The following is a 21,715-nucleotide window of genomic DNA, read 5'->3' on the forward strand; positions in this document are numbered from 1 at the left end:
CATGTGAGCAATTCCCCTGCAAGGGCATTAACCAAGCGACACAATTGCATAGCATTTTGCATGAGCATGATGATTTGCATTACCCCATGCATTGGCAATCTATCAAAGCACATGACACTTTTCAGCACATATTCTCTACCCCGATCCCTGAGACATGCGAGTTTGAGGTTCATTATTCCCATAGTTACCAGGAAGGGGGAACGAGAACAGGAACGGGACCCCCTAGAACGGGGGGAATGCCCAAAGTTAGGGAACGGGAACGGAGGGAACGGCATATTATATATATATATATATATATATATATATATATATATATATATATATATATATATATATATATATATATATATATATATATATATATATATATATATATATATATAAAGAGAGAGAGAAAGAGAGAGAATCAAAACTTAAGTCTTAGAAGTTAAAATCTAGAGAGATATATCATATTAACCATAATTCGTGAAATTAGAGACATAATAATCAAGTTTCAACAATAATAAAGATTCAAGACATTGTAATCAGCAATAGATTGTCGCATTCATGATTCAACATTGTAATCAACAATGTTGCATAAGTCCAACAAGTGTGCATTGCAAAGACACAAAATATGCACTAAACTTTAAAGTCTAAAGATCCAAGTTACAAGAGCTCCAATTTCCAAGTAAATACTCTAAAGTTCTAAAAGGCTAGCCGCTAAGTGCTCTGATTCATGGAAGATGGCTCCACTGTGCCTGAATGCTCATCTTGCTAAACAACATCCTCACCATCACCATCATCATCATCATCATCATCGTCATCTTTTTCCCAATGTATAAAAGAATCAACCTTTGCAACTGATGTACGAGCTAGCAAGCGAAGATTGAAGCTCACGTAAACTAGTTCATTCGTCTTCATTTGTACCAAGACGATTTCTCCTCTTTGAGTGAATGTGATTGAATGAGCTTCATAGTTGCTCTAAACAAGAAGAGCTAATTGTTTGGCTAAGAATACGAATAGCCAAACTCTGCAACTCTAGAGCTTCTGCCCCGTAGTCCTCCCACCATAAAGCAGCCCCAATATTTGTCTTGTCCTCTAGTGCATCCTCTGTACCAAACATCCCTAATGTTTGCCGATACACAGAGAGCTGATTTTTAATTTTGCGTTGCATTTCATGGCTAGGATAAAGCCTTGCAAGCAATGTGCTCCAAGCCTTGACCACCTCAAGGTCTTTTTCTTGCATCTTTCCTTGAAACTCAGGATCAAGCACATATGCTGTAGCATGCATAGGCGAGTCATACTCATTCCATCTGCTGATGCATAACTCCTTGATCTGCTCATACCTGTCTGCATTTGGTTCCAAACTCCCCAACCTCTCAATCATGCGATCCATACCTTCATAGATCTTCCCAATGCATAGATCCATGCCATTTGCAATCCTCAACATGTGCCTAATAAGATCAACCATTTGGTTGGTGCGATTCACTTCATCCCAAAAATCTCTATCAGAGACATATGCATTACATAACACAACAGTAGCCTGCACTGCCTCACACCACTCAGATGTCAATACATCTGCACTCTTTCTAGTCTCTGAAGTATCATGACTACCAATGAAGTACATCCCCACGAGAATATGCAACAACACCATGTATGGACCTATGGCGTGTGTCACTCCATCCATCTGCTATCAATGTCACTCCATTTCTTGCCCATTGATTGCGAATATTTGTTGTTGCAATCTCTATGGCTGCTTTCTCCTTCTGAAGCAATGTAGTCCTGATAGTTTTTTATGAAGGGGGCTTATATGTGGGTCCATACTCTACAATCTTTGTCACCATATTTAAAAAATAAGGTGACCTGGCTGATTTGAATGCAATATGGTCATGGTAAAAAAAGCATGCCACTGTTGCATCTGTTTCCTCTTTTTTCTTTGGTTCCCATGAAGTGTGCAATGAACTTTGTCTAACACCACGACTTGCTGCTACTGATGGCCCATGAGAAGGCTACGTAGCCACTAATCCTAGTGGTCTTCTGCATGAAGCACCGTGCCCTGCTGGCCTTGGAGTCCATGTTATTGGATCCACTGCTATATTTGGCATCCTGGCATGTGAATTCCCCATAGAAGTGGCTATGCGGTCAAGTAACTCTTGCCTTTTCTCAATTGATACATTAGTGCAAAAACGCATCTCTTTCCCCCCCTCATGTAGAAGATGGGCTCTCACTTTATCAACCCCACTAGTACGAGCATAAGTGCAAAGTTTGCATTTCCGAGGGCGAGCCCCTCCACCTCTCAATGGCACCCCTGCATCTACCTCATTCCACCGCGACCAAGTAGTGCTTCGACTTCGTCCAGTTGTTGACTAAGTACCTGCTGACGATGATGAAGATCCCATAGATGTCAATGCTGCCATCTATATAAAAGTAACAAATAATTAGTAAAGTTCAAAGAAATTGCAGAAATTTGCACCAAAATTTCAACATGCATGTGTTAAATGTTTGCTAAAAATGCCTGAACTTTGGTGCTACTTCAGCCTGCATTCCTTTTACTGAAAATGCCACAAATTTGGGGCATTCCAGCCTGCATTCCTTGCTGAAAAGACCCCAAAATCTGGCGTATTTTCAGCTCCCAAATTTGGGGCAATGACTGATTCAAAATGCCACAAATTTGGGGCATTCTAGCCTGCATTCCCTTGCCAAAAATGCCCCAAAATTTGGCTCATTTTCAGCTCCCAAATTTGGGGCAATGATTGATTCAAAATGCCCCAAATTTAGGCGCTCTTTTAGATCCTGGGATGATGGATCCCAATGCCCCAAATTTGGGGACATTGCAGCCAAATTTGAGCCCCAATCCTTCAGAAAGCCCCAAATTTTGGAGCAACTGCCGACAACTGATCCAAAATGCCCCAAATTTGGGGGAGATAATGGTCCTACTGAACAAAATCAAGTATTGAGTAGAGAAACACTTCAGTCGGTGCTTGATGCGAGATTCCTCACCTGATCGCAGGCGGGAGTCGAGGGCCAGGCAAAAAAGCAAGCAAGCGAGGCAGGCGGGGTAGGCGAGAGCAGCAGGCGGGAGCAGGCGGTACAAGTGGGAGCTGGCAGGACAGGCGGGAGCAGTAGGCGAGCCAGGCGGGATACGCAGGGCAAGCGGGAGCAGCAAGCAAAGCAAGCGCGACAAGCACAACAAGCAGGAAAGGAGAGGCGGAAATCGTTGGGCAGCAAATCGCAACCCTAAACAGGCGCTAGCAAACTAACAACATTTTTTTTTCTAATTTCCATTGTTGGAACAGCCGTTCCAAACAGGGAACGGCCTTGGAACAGACAGGGAACGGCCCGGAATGGGATGGAACGGGACATGGAACGGGCTGGAACGTTCCACCAACGTTTCCTGGGGCTCGGACCTCCCGGAATGCGTTAATCCATTCCTATGCGCCGGAACGGCTGTTCCCTATTTCTATGATTATTCTACCTTGCATAGTGTATTTGCTGCATAGAGCATTGTATATATTCATTATTCAAATTCTTTGATCTTCTATGTCCATTGTCTCTATCTTACCCTAACCCTAACTATGTTTCTTTATCAGTCTGCACGTTTCTCATATGATGTGTTTGTATTTTGTAGTCGAGCATTTATTTACACCCTATACTATGACACAAGTTAAGAGTTGGTATTGCCTTCATAGTTATGCAAATCTTTGTGCAACTCCATGCGTTCCCTCATTATAGATGGCTTTAATGAAGGAGAAATAGGTATGCAATAGAAGTAGAATTCAAAGGCTAGAAATAAAAGTTAACAAACTAAAACCATTGTCTACTAGGCAAAAACGAAAACATAGGTTGGTAAAGTTCAAGGCCTCTTCCCTTAAACAACAAAAGAACTTTTTTGCTCAAACACTATTTCCTCAAACGATATAATCCCGAACACATTCGAGAGTTTGCAGAACATTTCCATTTCAGCACTTTAGTTTCAGGGGTCTCAAATGTTGTTCCAGGCATCATGTTCCAAAGGTCTAGAGATTGAACAAGACAGCAACATGTTGGAAACAAACCTGCAAAGTGATAAGGAAATAAGGTGCCTTTGCAACATTAAGTATTTGTTACAAGAGTATTCTTTGTTTTAAGTCTGGCAAAAAAAAGTTGTAGAGCATTTCCCCATTGTGTGTGCCCCTTATGAGACAATGCCACATTTTGCTATGGGACTGTCCCCGATACCAAAGACTTTCTCCACACACAGTCCACATTGTTCGCCCTTAGGTTTTTAAGTGCATACTAGTACCAAAACTGTGGATATTTGGCAGCAACATAGATTCTAGGCTGAATTTTTACCCTCTTCCTTGCACCCACAGAATGTTGGACCTTACAAATGATTTGCACCATAATTTTTTCCATACATGTATTGAAGAATTACAATACTTTATGTTTGCAAAATAACACATACGGGATGAAATATTACCACACTTGACTGGACATTTTTGACAAAAATATCAACCATAATCAAAGGTTTTACAATCCCAATTGACAAGTACACTTACTTTTGTCAACCTTTGCATAGAAGTGCTATCAACTGGACACATAGACCACCTGTAATTATATTGTTTCCTGTTGTGTATTATATAAAGTATAGGAGGAATCAGGATATTTGCATTAAGGGAGCTTTATAAATTAAAGCAATAGACACTATGATTTTACCCCAATTAAATTTTGTCTGTTGTTTGCATGCATGTTTGTCTAGCATGTGAATTTGAGAGCGCCCAATCAAATGTGAGCATTATAAAACAGTACTAAGAGGAAGGTTGAGTAGGACGAAATAAGTATGAATGATCATGCTTGATCAACATTCCAAAGGAACACACTGAGCCAAAAAAATGTTTTGTCTTTGGGTACAGCAGTAAATATATGCAAGGCTCTTGTTGCAATACAAGCATGCAGAACTTATCACTTGCAAAATTGTGAGAGACATTGGGCTGATACCTGAATCCCATCCCCAATGCTCCACTGGTCTCCTTGGCTACTGAAACACTTGCATCATTGCATGTAAGACGTTCTATTGCATGACTGAGTGCTTCAAAATCTGAGCCGTCAGCTGGATACACACCAGCAAAAACCATATGCTTGGCTGGTTTAAATCCTGTGTACAGGATATACAAAAAATGAGCTTCACAATTTCACAAAGTATGAGTATCACATTACTGCAATATACAGGATGCACCTACATGCAGCATATGATTATGAGATTCTTCTTGATGTTTCACACATTTGCACATACTACAAAGCAGCATCACAATCCTTTGCTTCCATAGCATTCTCATGCTTGGTGACAAGACACAACAAAACGTTTCTCACTGCAGGACAACCAGATCATAAAGCATGCCTCCTCAATTCCTAGATAAGTCCTTAACATCCAAGGCATACCTACTTTGGGATCCAAAACCACTCCTGTGTTATCGATAGAGATGTGATGTTTGATAAGTTTCCTTTCACTCTTTTCAAACCTACAGCATCAACCCCTTTTTGCAAGGCAAGATGCCCCTCCATTCACTTGATAGGGATCCCCCAATGTTGAGTGCGGCCACTAAAACCACCCTTTCTTCTTGGAAAGGGTGGTAATTCCCTGATTATGCACTTAATTACAGCCATCAGCAAATAAACATAGAGTGAAATGCACAATATACGTTGATAATCTTGGACATTAGATAACTAGTTGGCCCCAAAACCGGTGCCCCTTTTGGTATTTCTTTAACTTTAACTGCTAATGGATTGAGTGCAAGTTGAGATTCCACAATCTCCTTTTCTAATCCAAAAGCCCCTTGCTGAACATACAACCAACAAGAAATTTTGGCCCCCACCTTGATTTTCACCCAGGAATTGCACAAATGGACCCACCAACTAGCCAAATGTGACTCCCTTTTGTCCTATGCCTACTAATACCCCCAAATGGCTGTCTTCCGCAGCAAATTACAGTTCTCTAATCAGAATATGGATCAGTAGCTCCCTCTTTCTCTCTCCCAAGCTGTAAACTAACTGAATGGTAGAGACCCAGCCCAAAAAGACGTTTTCTCAAGTTTGCATGGACACTTTTGCCAAGTGGCAACCTTTTGAACTCATTTTTCAGCATTAATCGACTATTTAATTAATTTTTAAAATTAAATAATCTTGAAAATTAATTTCAGCCCTTCTAACCATACCCAAAATTAAATGTGCCCATCCATGATTAAATTGGCTAGGCCATTTGTAACCTAGAGTGATCCCCAATCTTTGTTGACCCTTAGACCGGCATTAATTATTAACTAATTAATGCTAGTCCCTAGAGTCACCACTGACACTTATTGGCCAAATAACTCTCCTAGGGTCAAAACTAACACCAACTCGCCCCTGAAGTCCAAATAGCATAACTTGTCACAACTTTTTCCTTTGACACCCACTGCATCCTCGAGGTCCTTGGCCTATTACCATGAAATAACTGCTATGTGCATCACATGTACTAAACAACCTTGCACATTTGAATAATAACTTAATCAAATGTTATCAGCAAGATTAAAGCATCTCAAAGTTTCATGTCCTCGTGACAACTACCCAAGCTCCATGCCCAAAATCATCTCTCCCTCCACTACTACGTTTTCCACTTTTGTTTCCCAAGAAATACCAATTCTATTAATGACACCTTGAAGAAAAACCCTAAGGTAAAGAACAAAGTACAAAAGATATTGTGTGAAACATCCAACTAGGATCCAACCTACACACAAGACATGACACAAGCTATATCCACCAATACATAAGCACTAGACATCAGACTCACCTCCCAGCCATAGAGCCAAACGGGCTCCCCCCCTCGGAACCCAGAGACTAGAAATACACCGGATCATGACCACATTCCAAGGACTAGCGTCCCATACCACTAGCCCACACCATCCCAATGTATGGACGCATCGGGGGCGCGTCGTGTCATTGGGAGGGGGGGGGGGGGGGGGGGGGGGGGGATTTCATGTTATGTTGGGGAGGGGGAAGGGGGCGTGTCGCATTGTGTCGTGATGTTGGGGGGGGAGGGGATTTCATGTTATGTTGGGGAGGGGGAAGGGGGCGCGTCGCGTTGTGTCGTGATGTGGGGGGGGGAGGATTTCATGTTATGTTGCACCGAATAGTATCCTTTCGCTCTAACTTCATCTATTGGAGTCGACCATAGAGGATAACTACACGCATGGTCAAGGGATCTGCGCGTACAACATCTGGAGCTTCACCCATATTGCTAAGCCAATCTTACAAGAGATAACCATTGAAAGAACTTCTTTAGAGATACAACGCAAAAGAGTAGAATATGCACGGGCATCATTAGTGTTCCATGTGCACACGTCTTCATAGTTGTCCTTGTAGAAATCAATTGGAAAAGGAGTGGGGTGGGATGCTCAAAAGTTCTAGAAATAACATGCCATAACCGCTTTTGCACAAACCATGCTTTCATAACAACACTCCATGTTAGGTAATCACGGCTGTCATTTGTCATCAATAGAACAGCAAGGGGAAGCCATTGGGAGAGGATAGAAAAAGAAAATAAAGAAAAGAAGAGGAGGAGAGAGAGTACAGCCAAAGCACTGTACTAACACGAGTTCACATGTAGTGTAAGACAAGCTAATCACAAAATGACTGCCGGAAAAAAGATTAACAGCCAAAAGGTGAAATTACGATCAACAAAACCTGAAAACACATTCGCCCAGCCTGTAGGAGTCAAAATACAGAAAAAAATTAATTGCAGCAATGCCACAATAAGATAATGCAGAAACTGGAAACACATACTACTGGAGACAAAAGCAGGCAGCAGATGGCTGAAAACAGGCTGATTTGCAGCAGATACAGGTCATCTGATAAGCAAAAAGCTGGAGAAGATCAGCAATCAGCAGTGGTAGACCTGTAATCAGCAGAAAACAACAGAAGCAATGTAAATCCTAAAATCTGATACATGTCAGAAGTGGATGCAGCAATGGAAGCATGAAAGAATGCTGAAATAAACTGCAGAACACAAGATAAAGGAGAAAGGAAAGAGAAAACACAAGAACAATGCAAAGGAGAACTCAAAGATGTGCTTGGGAAATGGAATCCATATACCAAACACAAGACATTCCTGCACAACAGTTAGTGACTGCCTGTGTGTGCACTGGCACCGGCTTCCCCTCTCCACAGGACATGCACTCGATCTGGAAATGATGAATGAATGAATGTGGAGGAGCCTGATATATATAGGCCAAAAGCATGCAAATAATGGATCAGGTTGGCCAGCAATAAATGCCAAAGTAATCACTAGGGACCACTCAAAAATACCTAATAAACTTAGTAATGCTCAGAATAGCCCAAACTCACATGTGAGCTGACTAGACTGCTAACAGGGATAGCTTTTTCACTGATTATGGGAATCTTACTTTAAGAACCAATCCCACCTGCAATCAACAATTTAATTATAGCCCCAGACAGAATATAAATATCTCCCCTTATCAGAAAAATGAAATGGTACTAACCCCATCCAGAGCACTTTGGTGCAGGGAAAGATTGGCCTGCAGAAAGGCAAGAAGGGCAGAAGCATAGCAGGAGGGAAAGAAGGAAGGAGGAGAAGCAAAGAGAAAGCAGGAAGGAGCACAATGCACTGCAGAGCATTTTTCTTTTTTCCTTTTTTCCTTTTTTTTGTCAAGCTCAGAAGTTTTTGATCATGCTTTTGATTAGTGACATACTATTCTAATGCTACTGTATTGCTGTAAATAGGGATAAATACTGCCAAAGGACCAAGTAATAAGCGCAACCACTGCAACATCAGTGCCTGAAATGCTTCCCTATTGAAGATGTTCTACACATTCTTATAAATGTGAAGAAAGGAGATTCAACTCAGTTACAGTGGTTATGTTTGAGAAAGGAGATATATCTCAGCTACATGATTACGTTATCACTTGCCATCAGAAACTGACTGAAAATGTGATGAAGGTGCATTTAGTACCCAATCAAGGCTTCTACATACAGGCCACGTTCCAAAGGCCATAAACTCAAGGGATCACAACAGCCTGAGCTCTCTTTCCCACCCACATACATAATGACTGCTTAATCAAACCAGTATTCACTAGCCCCACAAAGACTAAAGAACTAGACATGCACAATATTGAACAATCAAAATAGAATGTAATCATGCACATCAGTACAAAAACAACTCGAGAGAATTGATTTGTCAATGTCCATGTTTAGCCTCACATTAAGGAGCCCCTGACTATATATAGGGTCCAAAAATTAGAGATCCAAAGCAGGACCACCTTTAATTAAGAAGAACCAAGGTCATCTATAAACAGGCCACTCTGAGCTTGCCCCTCTTACCAACTAACTTGATTAGGAGGGAAGAGGGAAAAAGTAAATGATGTTTTCCACTAAAGAGGTAACAGGCTAGGCATGCTCAGTTGCAATGATTATGTCATCAAATGCCATCAAGAACATCATTTAAAATTGTTGATAGACCATTCTGAAAGCTTGTATGGATATAATTCCCATCCATACACAATGATTTTAATCAAACAATTAGTCACCCCACATGGATTACACATGCACAATATCAAGCATGCCAAATAGATTGTAATAATCAAAAACAGGTGTGGAAAAGCTTGATAAGATTTGATTTATCAATGTCCATGTTTAACCTGCTATTAGGGAATCCCTGACTATCTATACAGCTTTTTTTTAAACAAAAGAAGAATCTATCAATAAATGCCTCAAGAAAAACCTCCCAAGATAAAATGCTAATCAACAACAACTATTTATAGAAGTCCTCCTGCTAAAGTCTTCTAAAGACATCAAAAATTTAAATCCAATTTTCAATGCAGAACAGAATCATCTGCAATTAGCAGAGACCAGGGTCATTTATGAGCCCGAGCTTGCCAGTCTAGAAACAGATAAGGAACTACACAGTGCTTCATAAAAATGTCAAATTGAAGAGTAAATGCATGTGTCCAAGAAAACATCCATTTGCAGTTGTCGAGAACATCACTTATCCTTTGGTGTTGAAGCAGCAGATATTCTTAGGCTTCAAGAACAATCTGCAGTTCTTTGAAAGGAAAAGAGTAATAACCATTTTTTAAATCAGTACATCTAACTAGACAACCTTTAACTTCCCCCTTTACCAGGTAAAGTTTCATCTGCAATGTTAGTATGGTAGTAAATGCAAGTGTCCAAGCAACATCAGGATGTAGTTGGTAGTAAATGCAAGTGTCCAAGCAACATCAGGATGTAGTTGTGGAGAACATCATTTATCATTTGCAATTAGAGCAGCAGATATACTTACGCTTAAAGAACACTCTGCAGTTATTAAAAAAGGAAAGGAGTAATAACCATTTAGAAAATCATTACATCTAACTGCACAACTGTTAAATTCCCACTTTACCAGGTAAAGTTTCCACAACAATGTTAGCATGGTGCAGTGTGTCTCCAACTCTCGCTTCTTGTGTTGACCGCATTCCAGACACTATGTACCCTACTTGACCAGTCAGAAGTATGCCAGTTGGTGTCAGTTCAGGGTGCATTATACCCACATCCATAACCTCATACGTCTGCCCAGTAGCAGCTGAAGCTATCTTATCTCCCTTTCGCAACACACCATCAACCACAGCAATATGGCAAATGACACCTCTATATTCATCGTAATATGAATCAAGGAGCAACATTCGTAAAGGAGAGCTGAGCATGCCTTGTGGTTGCGGTATTCTCTCTACAACTGCTGGTAAGACTTTTACAAGTCCTTGTCCTGTCTTTGCGGATGTAAGAAGGGCATCATTTGGGTTAAGATCAAACAAGGAATACAACTGCTTTTTTACTCTTTCAGGATCTGCACTAGATTGATCAATCTTGTTGATTACAGGAATGATTGTCAAATTGGCCTCAAATGCAAGGTAGAAATTTGCTACTGTCTGTGCCTGAACACCCTGTGCAGCATCAACCACAAGAAGAACACCTTGGCATGCAGCCAACGACCTTGAAACCTCATAACTAAAATCAACATGTCCAGGCGTGTCTATTAAATTGAGCAGGTAAGACCTCTCTTCAGCCTGTAAAGGTGAGCCCATTGAAACATCATCTGCACTTTTATGAGTATAGAACATTGTTGCTGTTTGTGCTTTGACAGTAATGCCTCTCTCTCTTTCCACCTAAAAATCATAGAGCAAGTCAGTAAAAGATGACAGCAACCCTCAAGTCCAAGTCAAGTGTCAAAGAGAATGTAGTCAATGCCAAAGTCCAAACATTTCTTTCATTAATAATGTCAACGTAGTCAATGCCACAGTCCAAACACTTCTGTCATAATAATGTCTACAAGCTAACTTGAACCAAACAGATTGAGCAGATATTGTCAAAATTCATTGAAAATGAGAACAATGGCCTTTTCTTACCTGTCCAATGTCTAAGGGTTAAAGCTGGACAGTGCTTTGTCCCTTGGACTTTAAACAAGTCAAGTTCCAAAGAGAATGTAGTCAATGCCAAAGTCCAAACATTTCTTTCATTAATAATGTCAATGTAGTCAATGCCACAGTCCAAACATTTCTGTCATAATAATGTCTACAAGCTAGCTTGAACCACACAGATTGAGCAGATATTGTCAAAATTCATTGAAAATGAGATCAATGGCCTTTCTTACCTGTCCAGTGTCTAAGGGTTAAAGCTGGACAGTGCTTTGTCCCTTGGACTTTAAACTTCTAAAAGATGTATAGGCTGCACTTCAACCTTAATTTATTGGTATTCTTTAAGTATGGTCATTTAGAAGACAGGGTTCGCTATTATACATGAATTTTGGAAAACCATCCCATTACCCTCGATCTCTATTTGAAGATTTCAACCATGCACACAAATTTTAAAGGTCAAGACACAAACATCCCCAAAAATTAAATGTAATAGTATATAACTCACAGTTAAATAAGCTGGAGACTTCAAGATAGCATACCATTTGTAAAGAACCCTGACATATATCCTTGTAAAAAGTTAATACCGAATAGCATCACAAGTATGTGTTGACTAAAGCAATACTGAATTATTCAATTGTGTATTGTGTCTCAAAGGGTTCTTGCCAGACAATAAGGGCCCAGTCCATTGTCATAGTCTTTGGCATTCTACGCAGTCCTGATTTCATCATCAGTATTCAGATTTTGCATTCTTTTGCATCATTCTCTCTGTTTGAGACTGGCCTTCAGAATTAATCTAAAGGGAAGCAAACATAAACTAACTTGCACACATGAAATACATCAACAAATAAACAAGACTCGCTGAACAAGTTCTCAGGATACGGTTGGTTTTTGGCTTTCTTTTGTGCTATTTATGGCACTTGCGCAGCCTGCCCTCAATCACTTGTGTTTTCAGGTTTAGTGAGAGAGTTCTAGCTCAAGGAGATACACCCACAGCCCTTGTACATCTGCCCTCTTCATTTCGGCATTCAGTGACTGTAGATTTCTGTGTTCTTTCTCTTTTCTCTCTCCATCTTCTCTCGTGTTTATTGTCTTTCAATCTTGTCCATGGGCTTCCACATTCACTACACTTTGACATGGTATTAGAGCAATGTAGAAGGACTAATCGATCATGGGCAGACCTGATCGAGAGGATTCTTCGCAACAAAAGTTTGCATTTTCAGTCTTTGAAGGCTGAGGTGAACAAGTACAAGACGGAGGAGCGAAGTTGCTGTTCTTTGCAGGTCCTTGCAGTTGGTGGACGGGTTTTGAGCCTTTTGGAGCAGATTTTGAGTTTTTCATCACCTCCGCCAGGTGAATCTCTTTGAGGAAGAGTGGAGGAAGCCCTACAAAACACCCGCACCTTGCACAGAATCGGAGGCAGCTGCGCTTGTTTATGTGCAAGTCATTCCATTTAAAATGTCGACCAAAATTGACGCAAAGTTTCAAGCTATTATGGACCATAAGGTTCCCGTCTTGCCAGCTCTTCCTTCGGATCAAAAGCTCAATAGGGAGAATTACCACATTTGGCACCTAATGATGCTTGCCATACTGGAGTCTTATAATTTGGTGGAGCTCATCACTGAGACTATAGACGTCCTACAACTCGTAATGCCTCTAAGCTTTCTGATGAAGGTACATGCACATTCGGACAAATTGAATATCTGCATCCATTCTTTCCTCTCTCTCTCTTGCACTTCAAACGTCATTGCTCACATCGAGCACTTGACCGTGGCTAGGGAGATATGGTTGGAGCTAAGATGACCAGGAAGAAGCAGATGTCTCACTATTAGAATTTGCCAATTCTATAGGTAGTGCCCAAAGTTTGTCTTTAGTTCTTTCTCGCTTCTTAGTGTAAACACAACTAAAGTTATAAGTTGTGTCATCACTCTTAGAGTTAGAGTTAGAGTCAGTTAACTCTAGTTAAGTTAAAGCTAGGACTATGTTAGACCTATCTTGTACCTTTCATTCTCATTCTTTCAGTTCAGCAAGTACACTCTAGTCTTTTGCTTTAGCACACTCTCATTGTCTCTCTTTTTTGTTCTCCATAGCTAGCTGTCATTTTCCAACATTTGGTATCAGAGAAACATTTGGTATCAGAGAAAGGTTCTACGCACGGATTCAGTTCAGCCGCCATCAACCAATGCCACCCTCCCTAAGGTCCTATTGTTGTCAACCAACTCTCTACCCGAGGAAGAGAAGAAAGAACTGCTACTGTTTTTCAGCCTGCACGCAACCCTACACACAGTCCCATAAGCAGCCCACACGCAACCCAAGGAGCTACTGTTGTTTTCAGCTCTGCCTCTTATTTTCTCACCTTTGCCCACCATATTCTCAGCCCTACCTATGATTTTCTGCAAATGTTAAAAAGTGCATAAATGCTCATTTTCAGATTTGGGGTTTTTTCAAAATTTCGGTAATTTCCCATCCGTTTTGGCCATCTCTTTCCAAATCTCATCTCGTGCCACCCAAAATTTGGGGCTTTTGTCAATTTTCGCTCCCAGAGTTCAAATTGACAACCAATTCTAAGAAATTTCACAATTTCTTAAACATTCCCACCAAAAATTTTGTGAGGCTTTTGCTCGATTTTTAGTCCCACATGTGAATCTTCATTGGAAAGGCCAACATTGCACAATTTCATGGACATTTGTGCAAGATATTTGGGGCTTTGTCCTAGAGGTTGCGGCAGGCATCACGAGGCGATTTCCAGCTGTTGTTTGTTGTTGGCACACACCCTAAGGTGACATTATTTTAGAAATTCAAGCTGTAAGTTACAAATTTCTTCAATTTCTTTAAAATTTCAAGAAGAAATTCGGGGTTTTTGCTCGACACACATTCCAAGACAACAAACAAGCGGTACAACAGCATTTTAGTTTATGTTACAATCACATTGAGCAGAAAAACTTGAAAAATTCAGTAAATTTTAGTAAGAATCAACATTAAGTTGTTGTAATTTGTCCTTTTGAGGGCATGCATTATGAGGCACGTGTGGCACAGCAGGGCATTGCTGCTATTTCTTGGTCGAGTGCTGATTTGGGTCAAATTGGGCACACTTTGACATTTGTGTGACAATTTGGTACTTGTTGATTAATCCCAAGGAGAGTTTTGGTACTCTGAGAAGTACAATCTATACTTCAATAGAAAAGTATTTGGCTGCAGAATTTTATCTATTACTGACTGCACGGCACGTCAAGAGACTAATGATCAAAGCAACATTCATAATGTCCTCACCCAAGAGGACAAACTTGATGGATCAAACTACCCGTTGTGGAGTTTTATGGTCCGCAACCTTCTTGCAACAAAGGACTTGTGGCACTATGTTATAGGTGATTTGTAGCAACTAGGAGATCTTGCACCTCAAACACCTCAACGTAACGCTAGAGGACAAGCTGCCGATGCTACTGCTCCTCCTCCCCCTCCTACTGAGGATCAAAGGAGACAGGACTCAAAAGATGCACGTGCACTTTCTTTGATTGCATTGTCAACAAAAAGATCGATCATTCCATACATTTGGTCTTGTAAGACCTCAAAATCAACATGGAATGTACTTGAGTGTATGTTTGCAGAACGTAACAAGACCAGAATATCTTATCTCCATAGAGAATTGACCAATGTGGACATGGATGAGAGTGATAGCATGATAGATCACCTTACTCACATATAGGATTTGCAGAAGCAGCTGCTCAATGTGGATGAAATCAAGATGCTGAATTAGTAAACTTCATACTAACTCTCTTCTAGAGTCGTATCTTGGTTTCCACACCTCTTTGATGTTGTCTTTGAGGGGGAGGTGGGAAGGCAACAGCCCAAGCCATAGCATTCGTACTACGTACGGACTAATTTGTTCCGTACGATTCGTACCATACGTATCCGTACCAATTCATACCAAAAACATGCTATTTTTCGTCTATGAAGACTAGACCACACAATATCTTTTAACTCCTAAGCCTTATGTTTATTATCATAATTTCAAGTCTCTGGCATTCCTACTAATGACATATCAAGGTACAGAGTGGCATACTTCTAAGTGTCTAGTGATAGCCTAAAGCCTTGATGTGTCTCAAAGGTAGTGTGCACCAAGACTAGATAATCTATCAAAGGTCTAAAGTAAGGACCTAGGTTGAAAAAAGAGGAATCTAAATGTAAAGTAAATGTGGAAGGGAAGGGCAAAAAGTGTAAAGGTGAATGGAAAGCACCAAACTAGTACTCAAATGAAACAAAGAGTGCACGATTATTTTATGGAACATCTTTGAAGACAAAATTTTGTTCAAAACCATACCAATCCCAACCTGTGTCTCCATGATGATTTACAATCAATTCCTATATAACTAAAGGAGCAATATAGACAAAATCAAACTTGTACAAAAATGGATTATACAAGCCTGCCCTAAGCTTGATTGTGAAGAGTTTGAACTTTCGATTGTGCTCCAACTAAGGTGCACCTTGTGAAGGAGTATGAGACAAAGAAGACCTGGGCTATTGTGAATAATCCCTAAAAGAAAAGTTAGTAGATGGAGCATTGTCCTCCAAATCAAGACCATGATGCCTTCTCACAGTCTCCATTGAAGAAGTAGCTTGAGAAAGCATTAGAGGATCCAAAGATGGAGTTGCTTGAGCCATCGTGAATCACTTACATGTCATCCATATATCGCCCACAAAACCTAGCTCTCCACAACAGCCACAAGATACTCTTTAGAACAATATCAACTCTAACACCATGTAAAGATATGCTAGGGTTTACACGAAGAAAGTATAGAATGTATAAATACGGCTAAAACACAATAACTAAGACAATAACGCAATAAACGCAAATCCTAAATGCAAAACACAAAAACACAAGGGGCAAAAACACAAAACACAAACACAAACAGAGAAGAAAGATAACTCTAAAGTGAATAACTAAATGCTATAAATAAAGGAAAGAGTATACAAGATGCTCAAGGGCAAAGCTATCCAACAGTTGGTGACTCTTGTGAAAGTGGGCTATGAAACCAATCTTCCTCCTCAAAGGGGATAGTAATGACTTGATTTAACAATAATTACAGCAAGTAAATAATTCACATAATTTGAAATGCATACTTTACCACTTAAATCTTGGACAATGGACAGCCTATTGGCTCCAAAACTAGCATCCGTTTTAGTATTTTTGAGCATACTATGTTGTTCAAGGTGTTTACAGTTCTTCCAAGGAAATGTCATCACATGCATTCCTAGATTATCTAGGTTTTGCCTATAAATAGAAGCTAAAAATGAGTCACTTATTATGGGAGCATTTAGCCTCCAATAATCCATATGAAATGCCATAAGCGGAGACAATAGTAAGTCCATGAGGTGACAAATACCTCATAGTTAGACTTCAACCAAGCACCTACAATTATGTCTTAGGTGGTGGTAGACGTGACTTCCATACTTGAGAAAATTGGATTGGGAAACAATAAGTCGTTCATTAAACCGAGTCTTTCCAAAGTCCCCATCATGACTGATGGACTCGCAAGGACCCTAGTGCCTAAGTACTATTCTACTTGCAAATTAAGGATTTAAATACCATTAGTTTGGTACATTGCTAAATGTTCCCCCTTCGCAAATTCATGTTCCCCCTCCACAAACTCACTCAAACATGTCTCCTTACTGATCGACATGGATTAGTTAGGTAAGTTGCTAGATGTTACCTTTTGCAATCTCACTCAAAGATTGATGTAATTGATTATTGATTGATATTGTTAGTGGCTAAATGTCACTCTTTCCAAACTCGCTTAAAACATACATAGAGATTGAGGCAGGTCACAACACGACTTTTGGACACTTCTGTTTCATTATCCATGGTAGGAGTGAGAGTCATCGTTTACACACGCTACTTTGCAGATTATTGCAGACCTGGAGCTTGTCGAGGTACTGAGGTTGTCCATGGCCTTTCTTGATGGTGCCTGTCAACTCCAAGAGACGATCGGCCAAGGTTGATTTCCCGTGGTCAATGTGCGCGATAATGGAGAAGTTCCTGACCACTTCCGGCGGGTAATCGTTCAGGTCAAACTCCCGCACGCCCCCCCGCTTGGCAGCAGCGGCAGAGGTCGCAAAACATGACTTGCAGGCTCTGCTGCTGGCGCTGCTCCTACTAAGAAGCGCAGAGAAGAGGCGCCTGGAGCCACGGTGCATAGCGGGCATGCACAAACATGCTCTTCGTCTTGTATCGAGCCCGCTTCGATCACGTTGTCGCCCTATTACCCACGGCTCTGCTTTCACTCCTCCAAAAGTATATAAGCGTACCTAATGACTCTCGGTCGAAATGTCAGCATATTCTATGACTGCTATCCAATTAGCGTGTGACGGAGTGTTTCATGTGAAGACCAAATATGATGAGGTCCGTTACTACTTTATGAGAGAGGCAGTAATGACAAGCCAATAGAGCTTATCAAGATCTCCATAGATAAGAATCTTGCATATCAAACTCTAGTCCATTGGCCTTCTATTCTATAAATATGCATATGCACACATTTACCTATTTTTAATCTTTTGGAGTGGCCAACTCTAGATTCACCATATTTGTGGCATTGCACATGGCAATCTCCAACACAATCTCCCTTGCTTAACTTTACTAGCTTGCTTTCCATGCGCTTTTTTATCTCTCCACATACACTCCATACTTGATTCACACACCCATAGCCTATTCCTTTGTAGTTGACACCTAGTAGTAGCTTTGCTTATTTTGTGAAGGTCTTGGGTCTAACCATTAATCAAGTGCAATCCATCTTTTCCACCAACACTCAAAAAAAAAGTTCATTATGGTTCTATCCTTTTTGCAAGACTTGGTACGTCACTGGGCAGTCGACAAGCACCATTTGTTCAATGCCCTAGCCGCTCTAGGGTGACCACTTGGACTTCCTTGGTAAGATTAACATCACCTATGTAGTCTTCGTAGGCCAATGGGCAACCACAGCATGCACCCTTTCTTTAATGTCTTAACTTCTTTGGGGTGGGGTGCCTTAGGGTAAAAACAAAAACAAACAAACAAAACTTTAGGTCGGCCTTCTAACTTGGACTTAAGAGAGGGTGTTGCTAAATCAATCTCTTAAACATTTTTAAAAATACTTAATTAATTAAAAAACCTACAGCATGGCATGTTTTGAGAGAGTTCAAAATGGAGAGAGATTCAAGGTCTTGAAACTTTCTATAAATAGGTAGGCTACTCTGGTATGATCATGCTTGTATAAAATGTTATGTAAGGATGCCACTTAGACAATGTCCTTGCAGAAGAATTGTTTACTTGCCCAAGCACCCTTTTACAATTATATCATCTTGATGATACTGATGAAGATACAAAGTACAATATACATGATGTTTAGAAAGAAACTATAAACAAGATCATGTCACCACCAAGAGAAAAAGGCTGTCCCCTCTCAAACCAGAAGGCAAAACTAGAGAGAATCACCCTTTCCTCACCAATTGAGAGAAGTAGGAAAGGGCATACCCAAGCCAATCTTGGATAGAATGTATTGCAACACCAACCAATTGATTGCCTTGGTCAATATGTCTACAAAATTGTCTGATCAAGGTACAAACTCTAAGCAAATGGTGCCTAGCTCAACCTACTCTCTAGTGAATGGAAAGTGAACCCCCACATGTCATATCCATGATGTAATGATTGGATTGTCTCCAAGGGCAATGGTGCTCTAGTCATCACGGTAGACAATGGTAGAAGAGTCACATGGGCAATGGCACTCTAGTTCTCATAGTAGACAATGATAGGAGAATTGCAAAATTGAAGTGCCATCAATAAGATCCTCAAGTAGATAGCCTCCGTGATACCATTAAAAAGAGCCCTACACTTAGCCTTGGCAATGGAAACCGCCACCATCTCTTGCCTATGAATGGCCCAAGAGATGGGTGTTGTGCCCAAGGTAAAGAGATAGTCGACATAGGAATACTGGGTGTCAAGATCTCATGTCTAGTCAGAGTCTGTGTACTCGTGCAAACATAAACTAGAACCATAAGTTAGGTAATAAGAATAGATACATCATAAATATCTCAAAACGCAAAGATATGGAATCCAATGTGAAATCCAAGATGCAATGACATATTGACTAAGCAAACCAACTAAGCTAGATTTGGCCTAGTGTGAATCAACCAAAAGAGTTTTCCTACCACAGATCGATATGTGTGCTCATTAAAGAGCTAGCCTAGGGTATCCTTAGAAAGTTGGACAATGGGATCAAGAGGCGTGGCCACATGCCATGTCTAATCTGTGCAATGCTAGTTAACTGAAGAGTGTACTTCTATTGTGACACGAACATACTTCCCCCAAATTAAACTACCTCTATCCCCCGCCCATCAACCATTTATTGACGAGACAACTCATAAAGAGAGTTGTATTTGAGATATCCCAAGCAAAAATACCAAAGACAACCAATGCATGTAGGCTCCTGTATAGTTGCTAAAGCTGAACTCAAAACCCTTGGTTGTCAGCCTAAAAAGAAACTATGTCATGTGGCATGGACTAATAGATTGTGTCTGATGCCAGGAGGCATATTCCACAGTGGATTCCACGAAACCACAATGGATTCCGTAAGTTTTTTTATTCCACGATGGATTCCGTAAAACTATATTTGTTTGCTAAGGCTCGTACACAAGGTGGATTCCTTGTGTGAGAAGTTGACGGGGACGCCTATCATTTTCAGGTGTCATATTAATGTAATGTGTACGTGGGTGATTCCATAGCGGATGATTCCGCAAAATACATATTTAAATTAATGGAAGTTTATAAGTTTAGAGTGCACTCGTATTAAATTAAGGTTAGGATAGAGTTCCAACCTATTATTTATATTGTAGCTGAAGACTGCTAGGTATTCACTTTTGTCGGTTTAATTTTATTATTTTCTAACAATTGTGAATGCTTCAGTTGATGTGTAGAGCAGGTAGCAGTGGCGTTGGGAAGCACTAGGCGATAGCGTGTATTCAAATTACCTAGAAGAAATTATCATTTTTTATGGGTGCACGTCTTATCATTAAAGGCATGGTGCTAATATTTATTTAGGCGCGCTTATTTATTGAAGCACTTGACAAACATGTATTATTTTGTATGCACATGGGCGCACGGTTTACATATTTCATTATGGAACTTTATGTTTGGGCACAGATTGACTTTTAGGCCGCCCAACCGCTTTATTCTTTATTTGAACAAAAGCAAACACAAAAGCTAAAGCATGCTAATTGTAAAATTGGGCGATTTTTGAGCTTTGAGATGAATAAATTTATAAATACATGCCTTGTGAAGCACTCACGCAAGGCATGGGGGGAGATTGTACCCAATTTGTCTCTTTTCTTCATGTCGTGCAAATCTATCTTCTTGTTTTATGAGCTTTAGTAGAGTTTTTTTGTCCTTGGAGACCTTCCGGCGCTCACTACATATGCATCCATCATCCAATTTGCGCACTAGTGTCTCACTATAAGTAATCACTAAACCAATTTTAAGGATATCAACTCTGGTCACTATGAAAAAGATTTCTTGACCCAATGGGTAAAGTTGTTGAACAGATAACATTCACCCCAAGCTAGAGGACATAATATACATCATCTAGTGTAATGCGATTCAGGTCACATTGGTCATTGGCAAAATTGACATAACTATGAGCTTGAATCTTGACAGAGAAGTTGTTCCCAACTTGGACTCGCCTAGATGTAGGGGCTTAAGAAATGAAAATATCATCGATGGGGATCATATGATGAGTAGCTCTAGTATCAACAATCCAAGGAGTAGTTGAAGTACTCGGCTATGATAAGTGGGCCTTTATAGTCACCTCATCAAGAGGCAACTCGCAAATGTTGACAAGAGTTGCATTCTTAAATGTCTGTATGGGACGATGTGGGCCTTTGCAGACCAATTAGACAAGCCCTCTAGCATTGAGATGTTATCAACTATGATGGCTAACCACTGACAACATGGGTCTAGCCTCACCATTGCCCCTATTGAGAATTGCCACCACCTTGCCTCTCCTACTAGGGGTTGCCCACTTAAGGGCTAAGGATTTGAGTCTTAGCTTTTGGTCCTGTGTCTCTTGTCTTTGATCGAGACTCGTTGTTAAAGTGGAGAGCCTTTCGACAATGTTGACAATGCCAATTTTTCTTTGGTACACTTTGTGACTAGGTTTGAGAGGTGATTAGGAGTTTTCTTGGGTCTCGCTCAATTGATTTTTATTTGAATTTTGGTTTTGGTTTTGGTTTTGATTAGAGTTTTGATTTTGTTTAACCTTTCCTTGCCACCGGTTCTAAGAAAAAACAACGAGAGCCCCCTC

At 40.4% G+C, this 21,715-nt stretch overlaps 1 protein-coding gene across 1 annotated transcript in view; it reads right to left on the reverse strand.

Annotated features, from left to right (window-relative positions):
• The window catches only part of LOC148023008 (Small GTP-binding protein), a 65,513-nt gene extending 47,777 nt beyond the window's left edge, over window positions 1-17,736 (reverse strand). The window contains exons 1-3 of the mRNA XM_087695988.1: window positions 17,304-17,736; window positions 10,385-11,144; window positions 4,957-5,113 (exon numbers count right to left, since the gene is read on the reverse strand). Of these exons, the coding sequence (XP_087552114.1) occupies window positions 4,957-5,113; window positions 10,385-11,144; window positions 17,304-17,591 (1,205 nt within the window). The 5' untranslated portion in view covers window positions 17,592-17,736. The remainder of the gene's footprint in view (window positions 1-4,956; window positions 5,114-10,384; window positions 11,145-17,303) is intronic.
• Window positions 17,737-21,715: the final 3,979 nt, after the last annotated feature.

This window comes from Lygodium microphyllum, chromosome 16, assembly GCF_053477565.2.
Source record: "Lygodium microphyllum isolate KBCC chromosome 16, Lygodium_microphyllum_v1.1.10, whole genome shotgun sequence".
Lineage (NCBI taxonomy): Eukaryota > Viridiplantae > Streptophyta > Polypodiopsida > Schizaeales > Lygodiaceae > Lygodium > Lygodium microphyllum.